Below are 20421 nucleotides of genomic sequence, written 5' to 3'. Positions count from 1 at the left end.
GGGGGAGGTTGGAGTTGGTTTTTTGCTTGTTTTTATTTGGGAGCCATACTATAAAATTATCAAGTGTCTGCTTTTTCACCCCAAGTAGTTGAAGTTTGGTAGAGAAGCTACACTCACATACTAGCCCACAATGACTTTATAATTTGCCACTCACTGCTTAATCTTGGTGCATAAGGATAGGGTCCTAGATGCCCTAAGATCTTTTTCAGAAGAAATAAGAGAACAGATGAAGCACTCCAACAAATGAACACCTCAGGTCTCCAGTCCTCTCCAGTGATGGCCTTTCTTATTTAAAATCTTACCAAGAATTTTAGAGTTAAAAGAAATCAAAAGTCATTAAGTTCAAATCCAACAAACAGAAATTCTTTACTGAATATTCATCAAAAGCTGTCTATGCGGTGGTCTTCTTTGAAACTTACAGTGTCAGACTCATAAGGCTGTTCAGCTACAATTACTTAGACTCATAACTCTAGTGGACGTAGATGAAGTATCAGTTACATAGCCTGCCTGCCTTTGGAACAAAAGAAGAAAAAAAGAAAGAGTACTTTCTATTATCCCAGAGTCCTTAAATATCTGGAAAACATATTTTAAATAAAATTATGATCTGAAGTGTCTGGGAAAGTGTTCAGAAAGGAAAGGGATTCTAATGACATAACAATGTCAAGAAGATAACTAGAGAAAGGAGATCAGATAATGAGACCAGTGTGAATGAACCACACTATCCAGCCTGCAAGTAGTGAGTGTAAAGCCAGATAAGGTAAATTTCTGTCGGAAATTTAAAGAAGTTAAATGCCAAATGAGACTTTTAATTGTTCTGACAGCAAAAGAGGAACAAATGCAAACTGGGACAAATCACAGCAGGAAGAGGTTTTCAAAATATCAGAAGGATCATGGTTATATACTAAATGTCTGTGGTCCCACAAAATCGATCTACTGAAGCTAGTATCTCGAGGTTAGACCTTTGGGGAGAAGAATAGTCAGATGAGGTCATGAAGGTTAAGTCTCTTGAGAGAGCGCAAAGTTTTCTCTCCCCTCACCTCCTCTCCGGAACTCACTGAGGAAATGTTATGTGAAAACACATAAGGCAGTTGTCAGCAGGCCAGAACAGGTCAACATGAGAACCTGGAAATGTAGGGAACCTAGCCTCAGACTGCAGCCTCCACCACTGCTAGAAAACAATCTGCTCCTGTTTAATACACACAATCTCTGCCATTGCATTACGGGGGCCAGCACAGAAGAGGAACAGAGAGCAGCCCACAGCCAAGGAGCCCAGGTGAGGAGACTACTTCAGTCCCAGTAGTGAAGTACCAGACTACAGATAGAAGCAAGAAAGGAGAAGCCACGAAATATATCTGAAAGAAAAATATTCTTTCACCTTGCCCTAGGGTTCACTAAACTCAGGAACCTTCACTACCAGTAAAGCCAGAAGCCCTATTTCCTCTACCATCTACTCACACAGCACTGAGATGTAACAGAGATCTTGTGATTTCATAGTAAGCTTACAAGATCCTGCAAGAAAGCACTGATATTTTAATGGGGCTCAAAAACAGAAGGCCTCTAGAACTTTCCTGTTTTCTGAGTAATAGGTCAGTCAAGTGTTCTATATAGAAAGAAAGAAAGAAAGAAAGAAAGAAAGAAAGAAAGAAAGAAAGAAAGAAAGAAAGAAAGAAAGAAAGAAAGAAAGAAAGAAAGAAAGAAAGAAAGAGCACTGGAACCTGAGTCTTCTTCTTCCCCAACTGTGAAGAACCAGAAACAGTAACATTAGCAGACCCCAAGTCCTGATACATTGTCATTTATGAATAAAGTGGATCCCTTCTCCTTCTCTTTCAAAGACATGCAGTAGAGAAGGTTCATTTGCATATCCCAACCCCAACAATGTACTATCTTGTCCTCACTCAAAAGTCTACCAAGGTCACTAGAGCTGTACTGTATTTTTCAGTCTAAACAATCAATAATTCTTAGTGACAGAAAATATTTGGCTCAGAGTATTCCTCAAAAAACAAAGCAACAGCAAACTATCCCTAAGAACTACTGTTTTCATACCTACTTAAGCCTGGCGTTAACCCTGTCATAACATCAGATCTCCAGCAAGCATTTAAAAACTAAGCTGAAAAATTAAGGACTCCAAGGGACCAATTTGGGGTCTTATGATTGGGGATATATTTAACAGGGCACTAACAAGGTAAATGTTTAAGAATTTCTCTTACATTATTGCTCAAATTTTCCCAGCTAAGAAGGAAAAAATATATATATTTGAAGAGTTCTTAGATTTTGAGAATACCTACTCTAAGGAGTTCCTTCAGATAACATCACCTGATTTGATCTGTCATAATTATCAGGAATGTTTGAATTTTACAGGAAGATTCATCCCATATATTCTTGTGAATCTGGAATCACTATGAATTGTTCTGCCATCTGACATAATACTATACAGCTAATGTTAACACAACCACAAATTTCCACTTTTTAGAGGGAATTTCCTTAAAAATTACTTAAGGTGATCATTATCAGAACCACTTAGAGGCAGTCTTCTTATCTCATTTTAGACATAAGACAAAGTGAAAGAAGTTAACATAATGCCCTATAGTCACATATTTAGTAAATAAAAAACACAAAACTGCACCCAAACCTTTCAGACTCCACACCCTTCCCCTCTCTTCAGCACACCACCATGTATGCTATTATTCACTACTTTAGACAAGGTGGTGCAACCACAGGGTTCTCTCATATATCCACAAATGTTGCTATTCAAAATGAAGAACAAATAAAGGAAAATATAAGACATATTACTCAGCACTCTATTATAAAAATTATCATGCCTTTATTTTAATGCAATGAAAGTTTTGTTGTCAAAAGTAAATTTTACAACTTCAATTAAACTCTCTCCTCCATGTCTTATAACATGTCTTATAACATGTCTTAAAACATGCCTTATAACTATCCTTGGAATAACTCTTTTCCATCTGCTTTTAGTTGCCCCTATAAGTAAACAAGCACTAAGTCTTTACAAAGGGGAAAGTGGAAAATAAAGAATTTTCCTTGCATGAAGTAACTACTTTTCCCCTATGGGCACAACTACATAATAGTTTGTTTAATTTAGAATAAAGTCAAATTCTCTTAAAACCATCAAATTTCAACTTCTTCCCAAGGCACCAAAGTCTGATGACAATCAAGCAGTAAGAAAAGACCTCACAAAAATTATTCTCCCTAAAACATTTCATACTGTAGGTACTCATATTGAACACTGCAATACTAGAAAGGAAGATTATCCCATTTACTTTAAAAAAAAAAAAAACTCTTGATGCATTATCATTTGGAACATTTCAATATTATACCACATTAGCCTCCTCACAACAAAATTTAAAGATTTCAAAATATTAGGTTCTCAAGAGAACACAAACCATGCCTGATTAGTATGCTCCTTTTAAGGGGCGGTAAAGAAACCACAGGCAAATGTTGATCACTGTTGATTTCTCTATCTCCTTTGTAAAATGAAGTAAGCTTCCAACAAAAATTAGAAATAGCTTATAAATTATGATGTACTTTTATCATTGCTAATTTTTTTTTAAATAATGTTCCTCCCCTTCCTCTGGTCATTCACTGGACAAAGTCCTACTGTAATAAAACTTGTTTGGCAGGCTTCCAGAGTCTACCTCAATGTCAATGGAGGCAACCAATTATGCTAAACTTGACAAGATTAAGCTACATGAATATAAAAACAGAAAAGACATTGGCTATGTGGCTTGCTCTCTGTTTCTACAGCACAATCTCAACGCAAGACCAACTTCATGGTTTGGGATTTAATTATTTAACATAGTATCATGGATGAAACATGACAGTGACAACAATATAGTAAACAGGCTTGCAAAGCAGCCAAGAAAGTCAGAAGAACCAACTGGTCGGCCTCAAAATAGATACAAAATAGACTACAGAGTATTATGTAGTCATTTCATTGCAACTTTAATAGTTTATATTAAACAGTGAAGGGTCTAAGTCAATGATAGGCCTCTGAAGAAAATTTCATATACTCATAATCAATTTGTTTTTAATGAAGATACCTTTTTAATGAGTACACTGCAGAAATAAACAGCACAATCAACATAAGATAATAAAATTATCAAAGACTGGTTTTGTCTGTCCCCTATGAAACCATATCTCAGCTCTTTTTCTTCATGAAGATGACTTAGTAGAATTTTCATCATTGTTCTTAAGCAACAGTTAACATCGAGTATGGTCAGAACTAAAGCTTTCTCTCAAAGGTGATCAGATAATACTAGTTTCATACATAAACCATGCTATATAATACATATTATTTATATGTCAAACATGATTATTTTCATTTGGTTGTGTAGGTACATAAACACATGCAAGTGTATCATCTACTAGCACCTGAAATTTCCATGCAAACAAGGAAAGTATCAGTATTATCTCTTTTTCTGAGGGGGCTTGGTCCACACCCGGCAGTGTACAGGGCCTATTGCCAGCTGTACTCTGGGGGCTCTTTGGTGCGGGGAATCAAATCTGGGCCTCCAATATGCAAAGCATGCAGTTAACCTACTGAACTATCTCTCTCATCCTTAGTATATTTCTTGGTCCAACAGTCAAAAAGTTAATTTCTACTCAAGACAGAAACTGATTTTCTAAATCAATGCATTGGGCAAATTACCCCAAGCATAAACCTCAGTCTTCTTCAAGAATTTCCTTTATACTAACTAACAAGCCTACCACAATTATTTTTCATCCCTCTCACTCCGCCCCCTCCCCCTCCCACTCCTACTGCTCTTCCTCTTCCTCCTCCTTCTCCTCTTTTTGTATATAAAATTTAAAGTCCCTGGTATACACTTTTAACGTTTTCAGAAACCTTTGGGGCCATGTAGATTTTAAAATTCAGTTTTTCAGGACTAGAGATAGTACAGAAATCAAGGCACTTGCCTTGTCCAGGGCCAACTTTGGTTTGATTCCCAGCACCACACAGCTCCCTAAACAATACCAGCAGTGACCACTGAGTACAGAGGCAGAAGTATGCCCTACGCATGGGTGGATATAACCCCAAAACCAAAATAAATAAATTCCACTTTTCAGATTTTAAGACATGCAGTGCAGACATTACATATTACAAATCACTTCTAGCACCTGGCATACACAAGCTAGGAAAAGAGAATGCCAACGGCCTCCCTTTAGCTAAGGTCAGATTTTACCATCAAAAAACAGTTTATGCTGAATTCGAAGAAATTTTTTTAATTCAGACCTTTATCACCTAAAATTAAAAAGAACTAAAAGAAACATTTAGGATATTTAGCAGTCTTAAAGTGGCCAAATTACTTCCCTAGTTAAGAGGTACAACCAATTCAAGATCTCTTTAAAATACCACCAAGAGATTCAACATGAAGTAACTTTCCTATTTAACTATTCCGAATGGGGACTGAAACTAGAGAACATTTTCAAAAACCTTAATGGCAAATGCCCAGCAGACACGCAATGGGCCTCTGAGCAGATGATAAAACCAACTCACTACAGACAGGCTCCTAAACAGAACAAACCTAAGATTATTAACTCAGAACTTACAAAAACTTTGCATCCCCATCCTATGAATGGCCATTACAAGCCAGGAGAGAGAATACAGTAATGGGTAGAGCTCTTGTCTGGTTCCATCTGGGTACCACATATGGACCCCTAAGCACTGCCCTGAGTGAGCTTCCTGAGCACTGTCAGGTGTGGTCACCACCTCCCCAACACCCCACCCCTATCCCACCGCCTTGCACAGGGCCCCCCCAAAAAAATTCCCTGGACATCAGCTAACAACTATGCTCTAAATTCGAAGTGAGCTTCGCTTTAACCTCGTGTTTATCCCCAACAAAACAACGTATGCCTCAAGGTCTGAGAAGCTGGGTGACCAGAATTCCCTCCAAGCAGGATGCTTGTAAGACTCACAATTCTTGCTGCAAAAGCAGAACGTTTGCTAACAGTTTGGAGTTCTCTGATCACATTAATTCAATTTGTGTCCTCTACATTAAACCATCAAAGCATGGCTGAAGAGTAACCATGGCATAATCTTGTTCATTTTCAAGTTTTAGAAAGATTCACTGGCAAAACTACCAGAAGAAAATAGTTTACCAACTTTTGATAACACTCGTCTCCTTCCAGAGAGAACATCTGAGAACTCCTTCAATTCCAAATTCAGGCATCTTCCTAACTAAAACAGAACCAATAAAATGACATCTAGAACCAACTTTCTCCACATTCAATAACCAAAAATATGGTTAAAGAAATTTTTTAAAGTTCTTTTCTGTGCTTATCTTCAACTGTTTTATCTTATTTTGACTATTTCATCCGTGAGTCACTCCCTAATGCAATAAAAATAAGCAGCCAATCCCTAATCTGTTTCATTTCTGTGTGATCTTTATATGTGATCTTTAAGTCCTTCATCTGCTTAATAGTAGCTTGGATGACTCATCGTGGTCTTTATGAGAACATATTTTTAACCTACAACATATGAGAGCACATTTTAAACAAGGAACAAAAAAAATTCTCTTTTTAAAACATGTGTTTTTCTTCTCAAGTCCTGAGTTAGTTAAGAAATTATAAAATCATTTTGCTGAAACTGCACATATTCCAATGATAGTTACACTGCTAACAAATTTTCCTGTGCTTCAGTTGATGGAGCAGCAATTTCCTCCTATCTCAACCATTTTCTCCCTAATGTGGTAATCCATTTTCACAGACTTCTATAGGAGAAAGAAGAGATCCAGAAATAAAGACAAGCTAACATATGCTCTGGAACTGGACTCTAAGAAAAGGTCAGCCCTGGCCTACATCCCACTGCACCTGGACCTAATCCCAAAGACACAAAGTCAAACAGGAAAAAAAAAAAAAGCAGTACTTTAGGCAAAACAGAATGTGTATTTCCAAGAACTTCGGTTTTACGCAAAGATTAATTTAAATATATTCATGTTAAGACAAATATGCTAGGAATAGAAAGTAAATTACACATGAATTTTATCTTACTGAGGGGCCTCCCAGTCAGTACTCCAGGGCCCACTCTCTAGAATATTCAGGCAACTGAAGAAATGGTTCAATGCCAGGGTTCAAAGATAAAGCTACTCCGGTCCTGCAGCGCTATAGGAGAGGGCCCCCAGGGCCACCGAGGTGCTTAATGGGCAGCCTCCAGAGCTCTTCCCAGCCAGTTACTGCCAGAACCCAAACTTCAGTCTAGAGATGGGAAACATGCCATTTGACCACTGACTACCTTCCTGGCCCCAACATATGAACTATGTTTTGTTTTTCTTGGGGGTTCATGCCCAGTGGTGCTAGTGGCTTAATCCTGGCTCTGCACACAGGGAGCACACCTGGCAGGATCAGAGACTATATAGGGTGCTGGGAATTAAACCCAGCAGTCACATGCAAGACAAGCACCTTACCAGTTATATTATCCCTCTGGCCCAGTATATGAATTTTGTTCTGTTTTGTTTTGGGAACAAACCCAGCTCTACTCAGGGCTTATTCCTAACTCTGCACTCAAGGATCATTTCTGGCAGGCTTGGGAGACCATTGGGATACAGGGCACTGACCTGGGTCAGTCACATGCAAGGCAAGCACTCTGCCCCCTATACATTCTCTGGCCGCTCCATGTATGGGTTTTTAAGATTAGGTTTCTTTTGCTCACTTTACAACATCTGCTTCAGGCAAACAGAAGTTTGTTCCTTTCCCTCTACCATTAAACAACTTTAAAAAAAAATGATGATTCCTAAGGACTGATGAAAGAGGACTTTTCAAAAAGTGTAGATATTTCATCATTCCACACTACACAAAACCTAATCTATTGTGGCATTAACAAGACAGTATTAACAAGAAAACAACTCAAAAAAAGGCAGGGAGTGGCAGGGAGGAATAACACAAGGGAACACTCTTAATTAAGAACTTAATGGCCTTTGAACCCTATTATTCTGTACAATTTATTTTCAGATTTTTTTAAGTAAATGTAATTTATGCTACCAAAAAGCAATTTGCCCTTATGGAGGCAATTCCTCATTCCTACCACAACCACAAAACATCTCAATGTATCCAAGGTAAGATGAGATAATGTTCATAAACTGCACAAATTGTTTCTTGCATATAAACTAGTAACTCAAAAAAAACTTTATAACACTGGTTATAATCATTAATATTATCACTAGTATTACTTAAGATGGTAACACAATAATAAAGTTTGCTATCATTTCTAAGGCTACCATGAGACAGGCAAAATAGAATCTTATTTGATCTTCATGAAGATTCTGAAGCATTATCATTCACTCTCACCTGGGAGAGAAGTATGGCTCAGATTACTTTTAAATGTTGTGTCTGAGATTACAGAATAAGCCATTAATTCCAGGTTAGCTATTTGACCTCTCAGCCCAATTCTTCCCTCCAACATTCCATTTGCTTTTCTTTTATAGAAAGTCAGAAATTCAAAGGCTCTTTTGCTGACAGACTCCAATTAGAGTCCACTCTAACTCAGTAAGTCAAAAAATGATAGGAATTCCCTCCAGTAACCACACAACACATTTATATACAAATACAAATCTGTACCAAGTATCTTCATACACTCCATTCACATTATAATAAAAATTTGTATTTTACATTAAATAAACACTTATTTCATAAATCTAACTTGACCATTGTTATCAATAGTTGGCTTGATAATTTACTTCCCTCTGAGTTCATTTCCTGAGGGTATTCAGTCACTTAGCTTTAATTACAATTTACACACACACACACACACAGAGTTCTATATCTCCTATCCAAAGAAACCAGTGTGGCTAAAAAATTAATATATATATACTATCACTATTATTAATAGGTATTTGCTACACAACATTAAAAATAGCAAAAAGCAAAGTAACATCTTTAAATGTCAAGTAGTAAAAATGAATTTTCTATATTCTATCCCTCCAAAGTAACATCACAAAACAATTTTAAATGTTGACTATAAGGAATATTTAATAATATTCATTAATGAGGAAATGCCAATAATATAAGTAAAACTTAAAAAGAAAACATGACACCATCAGCTTTCAATTATGCAAATAGAGAAAAAAGCCAAAAAAAAATCGTAACTTAAAAGTGGGTCATTTTTCCCCTTATTATCTTTTCTACTCTCTAATTTCCTCGCTCATAATGATCATGGATTAAATTTATATATGGTGTATATCATTGTATTTAAATGTATAGGTCATGTATGTCTATGCCTATTAAATCTATAGCTGTGTGTGACATCCAGCAGTGCTGACCGGTTTCTTCTGGCTCCTTTTTTGGGGGTCAATCAGGGCAGTTCTTAGGAGACTGTGAGTACTGCTGGGCATGAGTTGTGTGCCACAGCAAAGAACTGAACCTTGCTTTAACTCATCTCCTAATAGGTCCTAGGTTATGTGAAATTTAAATGCTCAAAACAATTCAGCACCTTAATTTCCACTACCACCACCTTCTTCTAATATGTTAGAACTACAAAACACTTTTCTTTCCAAGAGAACACCGATCGTTCAGATTCTGTCAATACATTTATCCTGGTATTTTTCCTTCCTACTTCCTAGCCAACTCCAAACCTTCACCACTCATCAATCAGTAAGGACTACACTACAGCCTCCTGAATAAATTAATGGTTTTCTTATTCTATGGCCCTCACAATTAACAGTTCATTTCACCGTACTCTGTGTCAGAAAATGTTTGAGATTTACCTTTTATTAACTCAGTTAACACTGACAACTCTGCGAGACTAGTAGTAATTCTTTTTTGCAGATTTAGAAACAGGAGAGCATGGTTAAGTAATTTACCCAAGATCACTTAGGTAATAAAAGGCAATGAATGGTGTGAATTCTGCTCCAGAAATCAGTATGTAAATATGAGCTAAAGAGTGGTGATCTATAAAACCAAGTTCTCTTTTCCTAAACTGCACGGGTCCTGGAAGCAAACCAAATTCCCATTTCTACATTTCCTTTCATGCTATTTCATCTCCAAGAGGCCAATTTTTCTCTTCCACAATTTGCAGATCACCTTCAAATGTGGTTCTAAGTTTAACACCTCAGAGCTTTTTCTCAAGTCACTTTCCTTTACCCCTAATGATACCATAATTCCTACGGATGCAATTTAAACTACATTAAAACGCAATCTGTTGGCTTTCTCATGCTATAAAAATCCTTCCACCTATAATTTTATCTTCCTGACAAAATAGGTAAAATAGATACTGATAAAATAGATGCTGAAGTATCTCTGCTTTTTTTTTTTGGTTTGTATTTTCCATTTTCTAACTCCCCAAAAGCTATTAGAAAATCAGGCCTCAAAAAGTAGGTAACAAAATATGCAGCTAACTGATAATCTTAGAAAAATATAGTGAACTATTTAATAAAGCAGAACAGTTATTCATCAGTCTTTTGAACTTAAAATTTTAAATTCTGTCTTCTCCTTTTATTCCCTAAATACAAAAGCATTAAATATTTTTTGGAGGGAAGGCTACCCCTGGGGGGCTGCTCCCAGCAGTGCTTGGGGTACCAATGAGGTTCTGAGATATGAAACCACTGTAAAACAAGCACACTGATTCTGTGAGCCAGGTCACTGAGCCAAAAAGAGCAGGTTTACAATTTCAATGTTTCCACTAATAAATGTGTGTATACATATTCATTGGGCTACACTAGCATGCGACGGGGACAAATGAAGATGTTACTGATGCCCGCTCCAGCAAATCGATGAATAATGGGATGATAGTCATAGTGATACATAAACATACACATATAGCATATAGTAAATATGTATAAATATAAATGTGTATACATATATGTATAGATATAAATGTGTGTATATTAATACATAATGTAATATGTTGCATACATATATGTACACTATATATATGCATACATTTATTTACAGAAACACTGAAACACTGAGATTTACCTCTTACTCAGTTAACACAACTCAATGAGACTACTACTAATAATTCTATTTTGCAGATATATGTATGTTGTATATATATATACCTAAAATCTATATTGTATACATATGTATATATGTATGTATAAATCAGGTGATACCCAAAGGTTACCTTATTAAATAAGGTTTTAGATGTAACCCATATACGACCCAAAAATGTACTCCTGCCTCCCACCCCCCCACCCCAGGAGACCCTTTCTAAATAATGTTACTTTGTTTGCCTGGCAAGAGTTATTCAAGACTTTAACAATATTAAACAAGCAGCAACATTCCAGGCATGACTACTAATTTATTTAAGAACATAAAAGAGCTCTCTGCCTAGATGTGATCCTGGCGGCCGCACATGTGCGGCCTCACCGCAGCTGCACGAGCATGATTCCAGAGGCCAGCTAAATTACTTTTGGTACCGGCAGCTCCTTGCAGAATGTCTCCAGAATGAGAACTAAGCTTCAACCCCATGCCTACCCAGGAGGGGAAAGATTTTTCTCTCCCGACTTTTCCTTGCGGGGGAGGGGGGGTTGGCGACTGCCATATTATAAGGACCACTAATGAGAGATACAAGCTTGCAGTGATCCAATTTCTGGAAGAAATTTCCCTGGACTTAGTTGCTAAAATACAGAAATCGAAAACCTCATATCTCCTCACAATAGGTCTGACCCTAGTGGGGAACTCCCAACAATAATAGTGAGTTTTTTGTTGAAATATTGAATGTAACCAAAGTAAAAAGAAAGTAAAGTAAAATTTATCAGTTACACAGGCGGGGGTGGATGGGTGAGGGCATGGGAGATATACTGAGGGTTTTTTTGGTGGTGGAATATGTGCACTGGTGAAGGGACGGTTGTTTCAACATTGTATAACTGAGACTTAAGCCTGAAAGCATTGTAAATTTCCATATGGTGATTCAATAAAAAAATATGTATACAAAATAAAGTAATAAAGACATTAATTTCAAAAAAAAAAACAGATGAAAGATCATCTGGCTTAAAATAAATAAATATAGATAGGCCACACTAGCAGTGCTGAGGGCTCACACAGAGATCACTCGATCACAGCTGGCAGTGCTTGGAGGGACCATATGCACTGCCAGGGATCAAACCAAGCTCAGTTGCATACCAGGCAAGCACTAAAAAAAATTCCCAGGGACTCAGTAAATCTGAAATGTGAAAACAACGATGTTTCTATGCAAGATCAAGTATCTTTGGTTATATCTTTCTATTCCACAAGAATTATATTTTAAATGCAAAGGAATAAACTAACAAATGCAAAACATAATTTTGTATTCAATTTGTTGAGATTAAAATTTTTAGTTATAGTTATGCTATATAACTCTAAAATAATTAAATTGAAATCTACTATAAGCAATGATACTTCTCAAAGGAGCAACTTTTTGAAAAGCACTCAATACCTACAGCTATACGCTTGTCTCTCTAAATTCTGTTTTACAAGTTTATGTGTTCATATATAAATTTTCTCTTGAAAAACTCCTTTGATGCTTTACTTTTACCATAAATAAACCACTTAACAGCAGACCATATTTATCCTAAAATATTTTTCCCCGCACCCCTGCCAACTCTGAAGTTACTCTCATTCATCTTTGGTGCTTTCCAAAATCAACAGTATAATATGGGTGTGCTCAAACAATAGTGCTAAATTTGAGCAAGTGTGTACCGCTACACATGTTATAAATTTCAGCACCGATAAGTACACAATCTGAACCACAAGCTCTATTCAACAGAGCCTTAAGTACAAAGCCCGAACCCACTTTCCCATTTACTTAAAATTATCAAACAAGGAAATAAAACTCATGTTTGCTCTCCCTTGGTATGTTCAAATAATGGTAGAACAAACTGCAAAGCAGAATCCATACTTCATTGGGTATGTGTGTATTTAACAATCTTACAATATAGCTTTTTTAAATTACTTTTATACATAATTATAAAAAAGAAACATCAGGAATGTTTTTGATGATGGGTCAGGTTTCAGATCTTGACAATTCAGTCACTTACAACTGAATATGAACTTATAATTATCACAAAAAATTTAATTAAAAAAATTAATAAAGCAATTTAGTGAGAATTTTGTTTTAGCCCTGTATCAGTATTTTCAGAGCCTACATATATCTAAAAACATAACAAAAACTTACATTCCTTTCCAAAATTAAGAGCTAAATATTTTCACATTTCAAAAATTACTGGGCAAGGAAAAAAATCTATTGTTACAAAAATCTAATTTAACAAGGTAAAGTTTTATTTTCTAGTTAAAATACTTTCCAGTTAGGGGACTATCAGAGACAGTTACAGTATATAAGATAGCTTACAAAACAAATACACCCTATTCCTTCTAGGATCTATTAGACTCAAACACTAATTTTCAGATATTTAAAAATGAAACCCAAAATCACAATTTAATTCTACACACCATAGCCCTGAATTTGGCGAGGAAAGTTAGCTGACTTTAAACACCATCTTCTTAATGTTCTCGACACGTTTTCCCCTTGACTACCTACTGCCCTGAGTCCCTTGTCTTTAACTCATATGAAGTATCTCAAAAAACTCACTGCACTTTAGATTCTACCATCCCAAGTGAAAAATCCAGACCCTGATCATAATGCAAAGAAAATTAAGATCTTGATGAATAAATGATGTTGCAGAAAATACCTGATGACAACTTACCCCATAACTTTTAAAAGTATCAACCATCTGTTCTGCTTTAGGAACAAGACTGAAAAGTTGGGGCTGGAGCGATAGCACAGCGGGTAGGGCGTTTGCCTTGCACGCGGCTGACTCGGGTTCAATTCCCAACATCCCATATGGTCCCCTGAGCACTGCCAGGGGTAATTCCTGAGTGCAGAGCCAGGAGTAACCCCTGTGCATTGCCGGGTGTGACCCAAAAAGCAAAAAAAAAAAAAGACTGAAAAGTTAGTATCTTATCTATACTTTTAGTTCAAAAGATTCTTTAAGCGCTATACATTATTTCTCAAAATTTTTTTTTTTTTTTTTTTTTTTTTTTTGCTTTTTTGGGTCACACCCAGCGATGCACAGGGGTCACTCCTGGCTCATGCACTCAGGAATTACTCCTGGCGGTGCTCGGGGGACCATATGGGATGCTGGGATTCGAACCCGGGTCGGCCGCGTGCAAGGCAAACGCCCTACCCGCTGTGCTATCACTCCAGCCCCTATTTCTCAAAATTTAAAAAAAAAAAATCCACTGCAAATTGTCATTTTCAAAAAGGACAAATAATCAAGAAAGTAAATTCTACTGTACAATTCTTGTTTTCATGAGGCAAAGGCTTAGGGTTTTACAAGTGTTACTGCAAAAACAGGAAAGCACTAATCTTTCAGTCAGTTCTTCAAAAGGAAAGTCAGATCATTAGGTCCTTCTATGCTACAAACAAACTAGCATTAAGATGTTACATAATATCCTTCAAGAGCAGGACAGCGATTACTCAAATGTCAATGGCATATAAAGTATATAAAAATCTTGCCATACTAATTTCCTATAGACATTTTCTTCCAGACAAGAAATGGCTACCGAGAAACATTATCTACCAGAATATTCTGATATAAAATAATCACTTAGGTGTTTTCCCTTCCCCAAAATTTAAATCCTTTCACAAATCATTAAATAGCCCCCACCCCCCACTCCTCTATTTCTGGTATTTAAATAAAGCACAAAGGTAAATTATATTAAGATCACTGAGCACAGGTGTTTAAGTATAAATTTTCAATAGATAAATAAAACTATTTTAAAGCAAACACTATAGACACTTCTACACAGCAGAAAAAGTTATGGAGAAGAAGCCACAACTGCTCCAATGTTATGCTTGAGAAACATTCCAAGTTATCAAACATTCTTTAATTTCAGAGACTCCCTAAATTGTATTTAATTTTAAAATGTGAAAAAAAAATCCCTTCTGAAAACAGAACACGATCCCAATAGCAAGTTTCTGAAGCTCATGTCTCTAACATCAATAAAGTCAGTCAAATATGTTTTCCAAAATTCAAGCTGGAATTAACTGCTTAAAACAGCAATATTAGTGCTCATTCAATGTATTCAATACTATGTATCTACTAAGCAAAGTAAATCTCAGTTTCTTAGAAAGAATTACCGTATTTCACTACACAGTGTCATCATAGGTTTTCATGCCAAAAGTTTTTACATAAAAGGGGTTCAACCATTAAGTGAGCCATGTATGTATATGTGTGTGCATGGTATTACTGAAAAAATAGGATGCAACAATAATGTGGTGAAAAACGGTGCTTCCTACAAAAAGTGAAATGCACCAAAGCAGCATAAAGAAAGGGAATATAAGCCTTCTTCTACATTAACAATTTCTCTCCTCCCCCAAAAACTGAACCAATTTTCAAAGAGTTACCAATAAAAAGAAGAAAGTTAGAGAATAGGCTATGGCAGATATTTTATGCTATTCTTATAATAATTGCCTTTAAAACCTTTAAAATTTTAAATGCTTTTATTTTCACTCGATATGTTAAATGACATGCAGTATTTTCCACATAAACCACAATTTCATCAATAAAAATCAATCTTAGTGCGTGGTGTTATATTGGTTATGAAATTAGCCTTTTTTGATCTTTTCCATCAATGATACCTGATAGAAATCAGGTATTCCTTTACTAGAGAACAGAAAATACACAGGTCTAAGTAAACACTGAGTTACAGCCCAGAAACCTGATGATGATTGATTTTAAGGTGTTTTCATGACTATTATTTTTTTCCCATTTCTGAACACTGAGGAATATATTTAAATTAAACAAAAGATTATAGCTTGTATACGCTAGGATGGACCTTGTTTCTAAAATGTTCTTTGATGAATTTAAATTAAAACCAGGGAAAAAAGGCATACTTAAGAAATGGGGGCTAGTGTTCAAGAAACAGAATAATTGCAAATATACATGGAAGTAATGTTAAAGAACACAGCACTAAATTTCAAGTAAGAAACTTACTTGAAACATGAGCGCCGAACAAACTGTTACAACTGACTCAGTTATCTATTAGGTACCAATTAAAAATAAATTTGACTTTCTATTCTTTTGTGGTATTTATTCCATTAACATTCTAAATAAGTGTCCACAAAACTGTTAACTTGCTGCATTTATTCCAAGGGAATATCTGTTAAACTAAGTCTCACTATTGCCTGATTTAACCCCAGTTTCCATATGGATCTAGTAAGTAATATTATTTTACGAAACTCTGCTTAATAATACTAATGGCTCTTTGTACTCAAGACAACTTTCAATTTTCTTTTTTTTTTCATCTGGACTTTATTGATCTAATAAAATTACATTAAGAATTGAAATGAATTATACATTATTGTGCTCATGTTTCCCCCATACAAAGTTCGAGAACCCATCCCTTCACCAGTGCCCATTCTCTACCACCAGTAAACCCAGCATCTCTCCCACCCTCCCCAGTCCCGTCTCCCCCACCACCCCACACTGCCACTATGGCAGGGTATTCCCTTTTGTTCTCTCTCTGATTAGGTGACAACTTTCAATTTTCCAGAGAAAAAACAAGAACTACAAACTGAAATTCTTACAAAACTGTTAATGGCGCTGTAGAGCTACAAATGACATTTGGGGCTTTTTTGCTAGCAAAAAGTTAACTGGAATCGCTAACATGAAAACATTGAAATACTTTGTGTTTCTACTAAAATACAGGACAACAGCAAAACATGAGTCTCTGGTTTCAGACATCATCTTACCTGATCCACTGAACTGACTGCTTCCCAGTGTTGTTGGTCTGGTTTTCCCACTATTAACAGGTGGGGAAAACATCTACAAAATAGAGCAAACGTAATTGTTAGTTCTGAAATTCTTCGTGACTTTTTGTACACTAAAGTCCAACAAGAATATCAGTTATTGCATTTCAGAAGGAAGTTATAAGTGAAAACGGCATTCAACCTCAGAAGAGCAGAGACACTGAGTGGGTACATTTTCTAACACTGCTTGGAAAGACAAGTGGTATTCTTTTCTGGAAAACCTGTCATTCCATGCAAGATTCTAAGACTAAGTGTAAATGTAAGTTTCTGTCCAGGATCTTCCCTTTGGAACTGAATCCCATTTCATGTACACTGCAGTGTAATACACAATCAGACTCCTATCCAGAGAAACTCCTACTCCCTGGAATGATCCGTTAAAAAAGTTTTATCAAGCAGGTATCAGTCCTACCTCCCAAAAAAGAGTTAAAAAGAAATTCAGCCCATGAGAAATTACAGAGATTTCCACTAATATTTTTAAATCACTCAACTGCGTCCCATATCAAAATTAACACACACCTATATGTACTCTACACACTCATGAAAGTCTGAACGTGTATCTTAAGAGTCTGCAACTCAGACGATGGGAAATTCTGGTCCTTGGAGCTGATATCTCAGACACCATCAACCTTATTACATCTGAGGGAGAAAACGGCTGAGAACGGCTCAAGAAAAAGCTCTTTTTCCAACTGAAATGCCAAATCCCAAATAATTCATTGAGGTGTATGTCTGGGGGCCGTGGGGGTCGGGGACCGCCAGGGCTTGAGCGCATTTGTACTCTAACTGGGTCCGGCAGCTGAGCCTCCAGCACTCGAGTTCCCAACCTGCACGTCTAAACATTACGTCAAAGTTCAGGTGTCCAACTTGGGGGCGCCAGCAGTTCCCGAAGCCCGGGCTCCACGCGTCCCCCGCACCCACGCTCCCCCCGGGGGTCGCCCCCGCCCCGCCCGCCGCCGCCGCGGCCAGTTTCCTACCGCGCTGAAGTCCAGCAGGTCGCTCAGCTCCTTGTCCGTCCCGATCGCGGCCATGCGCTGCTGCTGTGGATTCATCTTGGGCCACTTCTAGCGGGTCCTGGGAAGCGGGCACAGGCTGAGCGCGGGCACGGGACGGGCCCCGCGGCGAGCCCGCCGGCTCCCACGGCCCGCACGGCCCACGCGCCCCCCGCGCGGCGGCGCCCGCAACTTAGCGCCGCTCCCGCAAGTTTCCCGGGCCGGGTGGGGGCTCCCGGGTGGGGCGAGGGGCCCCGCCCCGGGCGGCCCGCGGCGAGCGGGACGGCCCGACCCCCGGGCTCGGCAACAATGGGGCTGACAAGTTGCCGAAACGCGCGGCTCGCGGCCGCGGCGCCGCCCGGACTCCGCGACTGGCCCGGCGCGGGCGGCGCTGCGCGTCCGCCGGCGCCTCCACAAAGGCAGCCGAGCGCCGGGGCCCGGGAGGCCCCGCGAGCCCCGCGCCGCAGCCCGCGCCGGCCCGGCCGCCGAACAATGAGCGGCGGGAGCGCAGCCGGGCGGGAGCGCGGGCTGAGCGCGCCGCCCGCGGGCCTGCCCGCCTCGCCCGCGCCGCGCCCCGACCTGGCAGGACTCCGGCCTCGCGCCGTCCGGGGATGGGAGGTGGGGGGCGCCGTCCGGCCGCGCCAGCCCCGCGCCCCGACCCGGCAGGACCCGGGCCGCGCCGCCCTCCGCGCCCTCCGCGCCCCCGGCCTCGCTCGCCCCCCCTTACCTGCCGCCGCGGAGCCGCATCCACCGCCCGGGGAAAGTTCGCTCCGGCCGGGAGCGGGCGCGGGCTCCCGTGGGCGCCGCCGGGTGCGGCTCACTGCGCCCCGCGCGGGACTCGGCTGCGGCGGGGAAGCGGCGCTCGGCCTGGCGCCCCTGGCTCCCGCGCCGCGCTGGCGGTCCCCGGAGAGAACTTGCGGGTCTTCTCAGGCGGACATTTTTTTCGCTGGGGCGGCCTCAGCACCGCGCTCGCTCAGCGGCGGATCCCTCCGCGCCGGGCCGCGCCAGGGCTTAACCCCTGCGTCCCCGGGCCGCGCCCGCCGCTCACCGCGGCACCAAGACGTGGGGCCGCGCGCAGGAGACGGGGCGGAGCCGGCGGGGGGCGGGGCCGCCTCGCGGCGGGCGGACAAAGCGGGCGGGAGGCAAGGCTGCCCCAAATCTGGTTTGGTGGGGAGGGCCGGGAGCCGGCCGCTGGCCCCCCGCGAGGCCTGCGACCCTCCTGGGCGCCCGCGCGATCGCCGGGTCGCAGCTGCGGGCGCATCTGGCCACGGGCCGAGCCGGCGGGCCAGGGACGGCAGCTCGCGAGCCAGCTGGACCGGACGCGCGGCGCTCAGCGCGGGGCATGCGCGCCCCGGAGGGAGCTCGGAGCCCCGACTCGCACCGGCGGCAGAAACGCCGCAGAAGGGTCTCTGTCGCCTACCGCCACGTCGAGCTGTGGGCCCTCAGGTGCCCCGGCATCCCTCTACCACCACCGCCCGCCCCCTCTAGCCCTCGGGGCAGCGCGCCCGGCGCCCGCGGGAGGTTTGCAGAGCGGGACGAGTCCTCTGGCCCGGATCAAGCCCACCCCTCGGTTTTCCGGGACGGGCCCGGGGGCGCTGTCAGGGCAGCCTCGTGGGAAAGGGTTCCAAGCAGCGATGAAGCCACGGGAACTTCGCCTGAGTTCCTTTCAAGCGGGAGACAGTGCACCCGAGTGGCAGCCAGTCTTTGGACTTGGTGGGGCCCGGGAGTGCTGTCAAGACCGGCAAAGACCAGGCAAAGCTAAATCCAAAAACTCAAATGGAAGCTGGCACCCCAGATCTGATGGCAGCAACATACACGCAGGAAGTAGCCATTGCAGCCCGGACTTGCCAGGACACAAGGCATTTGGGCTCTGCTACTACTCTGTGTTGTGATGATCAGCGCTGCAGCTTGGGGCAAGGATTTCCGTGCCACTGTCCATGGTCGTACCCTGTCCCTGGCGCTAGATTCTGTCTTTTTTTAATTTTTATTAGCAAATCACTGTGGGGTACAGTTATAAACTTACGAAGTTTCATGTTTGTATTTGGTTTACATCCTTCCACCAGTGCACATTCTCCACCAGTTTTCCCAGTATCCCTCCCACCACCCCCACCCCAACCCCCACCTCCCCACCCTGCCTCTGTGGCAGGGCATTCCCTTTTGTTCTCTCTCCTGTTGGATGTTGTAGTTTGCAATAGAGGTATTGAGTGGTTATCATGTTCTGTCTATAGTCCACTTTTGGTACATGGCTTTCAACCTGAGTGGGTCCTCCCAACATTCTCTACTAGGTGTTCCCTTTTCTGTCTCTACTGCCTTTTCCCCCAGCATGTGAGGCCAGTTTCCAATCTGTGGGGCAGACCTCCTGGTTCTAATCTCTACTACTCTTGGGTGTTAGTGTCTCATTCCGCTACTTTATATTCCACATATGAGTGCGAACTTTCTATGTCTGTCTCTTTCTTTCTGACTCATTTCACTCAACATGACACTCTCCATGTTGATCCACTTATAGGCAAATTTCATGACTTCATCTTTTCTAACAGCTGCATAGTATTCCATTGTGTACATATACCAAAGTTTCTTTAACCAGTCATCTGTTTTAGGGCACTCCAGTTTTTTCTGGATTTTGGCTATTGTAAATAGTGCTGCAATGAACATAGAAATGCAGATGTCATTTCTACTATACCTTTTGCCTCTCCGGGG

General features: G+C 40.7%; 1 protein-coding gene across 6 annotated transcripts in view; it reads right to left on the bottom strand.

Annotated features, from left to right (window-relative positions):
* Window positions 1–18724, bottom strand: part of TCF12 (transcription factor 12) — a 370531-nt gene extending 351807 nt beyond the window's left edge. For 2 of the 6 annotated variants that reach the window (XM_055118052.1, XM_055118054.1), the window contains exons 1-3: window positions 18452–18724; window positions 17710–17806; window positions 16682–16754 (exon numbers count right to left, since the gene is read on the bottom strand). In XM_055118052.1, the coding sequence (XP_054974027.1) occupies window positions 16682–16754; window positions 17710–17784 (148 nt within the window). In that variant the 5' untranslated portion in view covers window positions 17785–17806; window positions 18452–18724. Of the gene's footprint in view, window positions 1–16681; window positions 16755–17709; window positions 17807–18303; window positions 18414–18451 lie in introns of those variants that run through there. The other 4 variants (XM_055118050.1, XM_055118053.1, XM_055118051.1 and 1 more) reach the window with 4 other exon arrangements.
* Window positions 18725–20421: the final 1697 nt, after the last annotated feature.

This window comes from Sorex araneus, chromosome 10 (assembly GCF_027595985.1).
Source record: "Sorex araneus isolate mSorAra2 chromosome 10, mSorAra2.pri, whole genome shotgun sequence".
Taxonomy (NCBI): Eukaryota; Metazoa; Chordata; class Mammalia; order Eulipotyphla; family Soricidae; genus Sorex; species Sorex araneus.
Note: the sequence above shows the minus strand (reverse complement) of the source record. Positions and strands in the feature narration are given on the sequence as shown.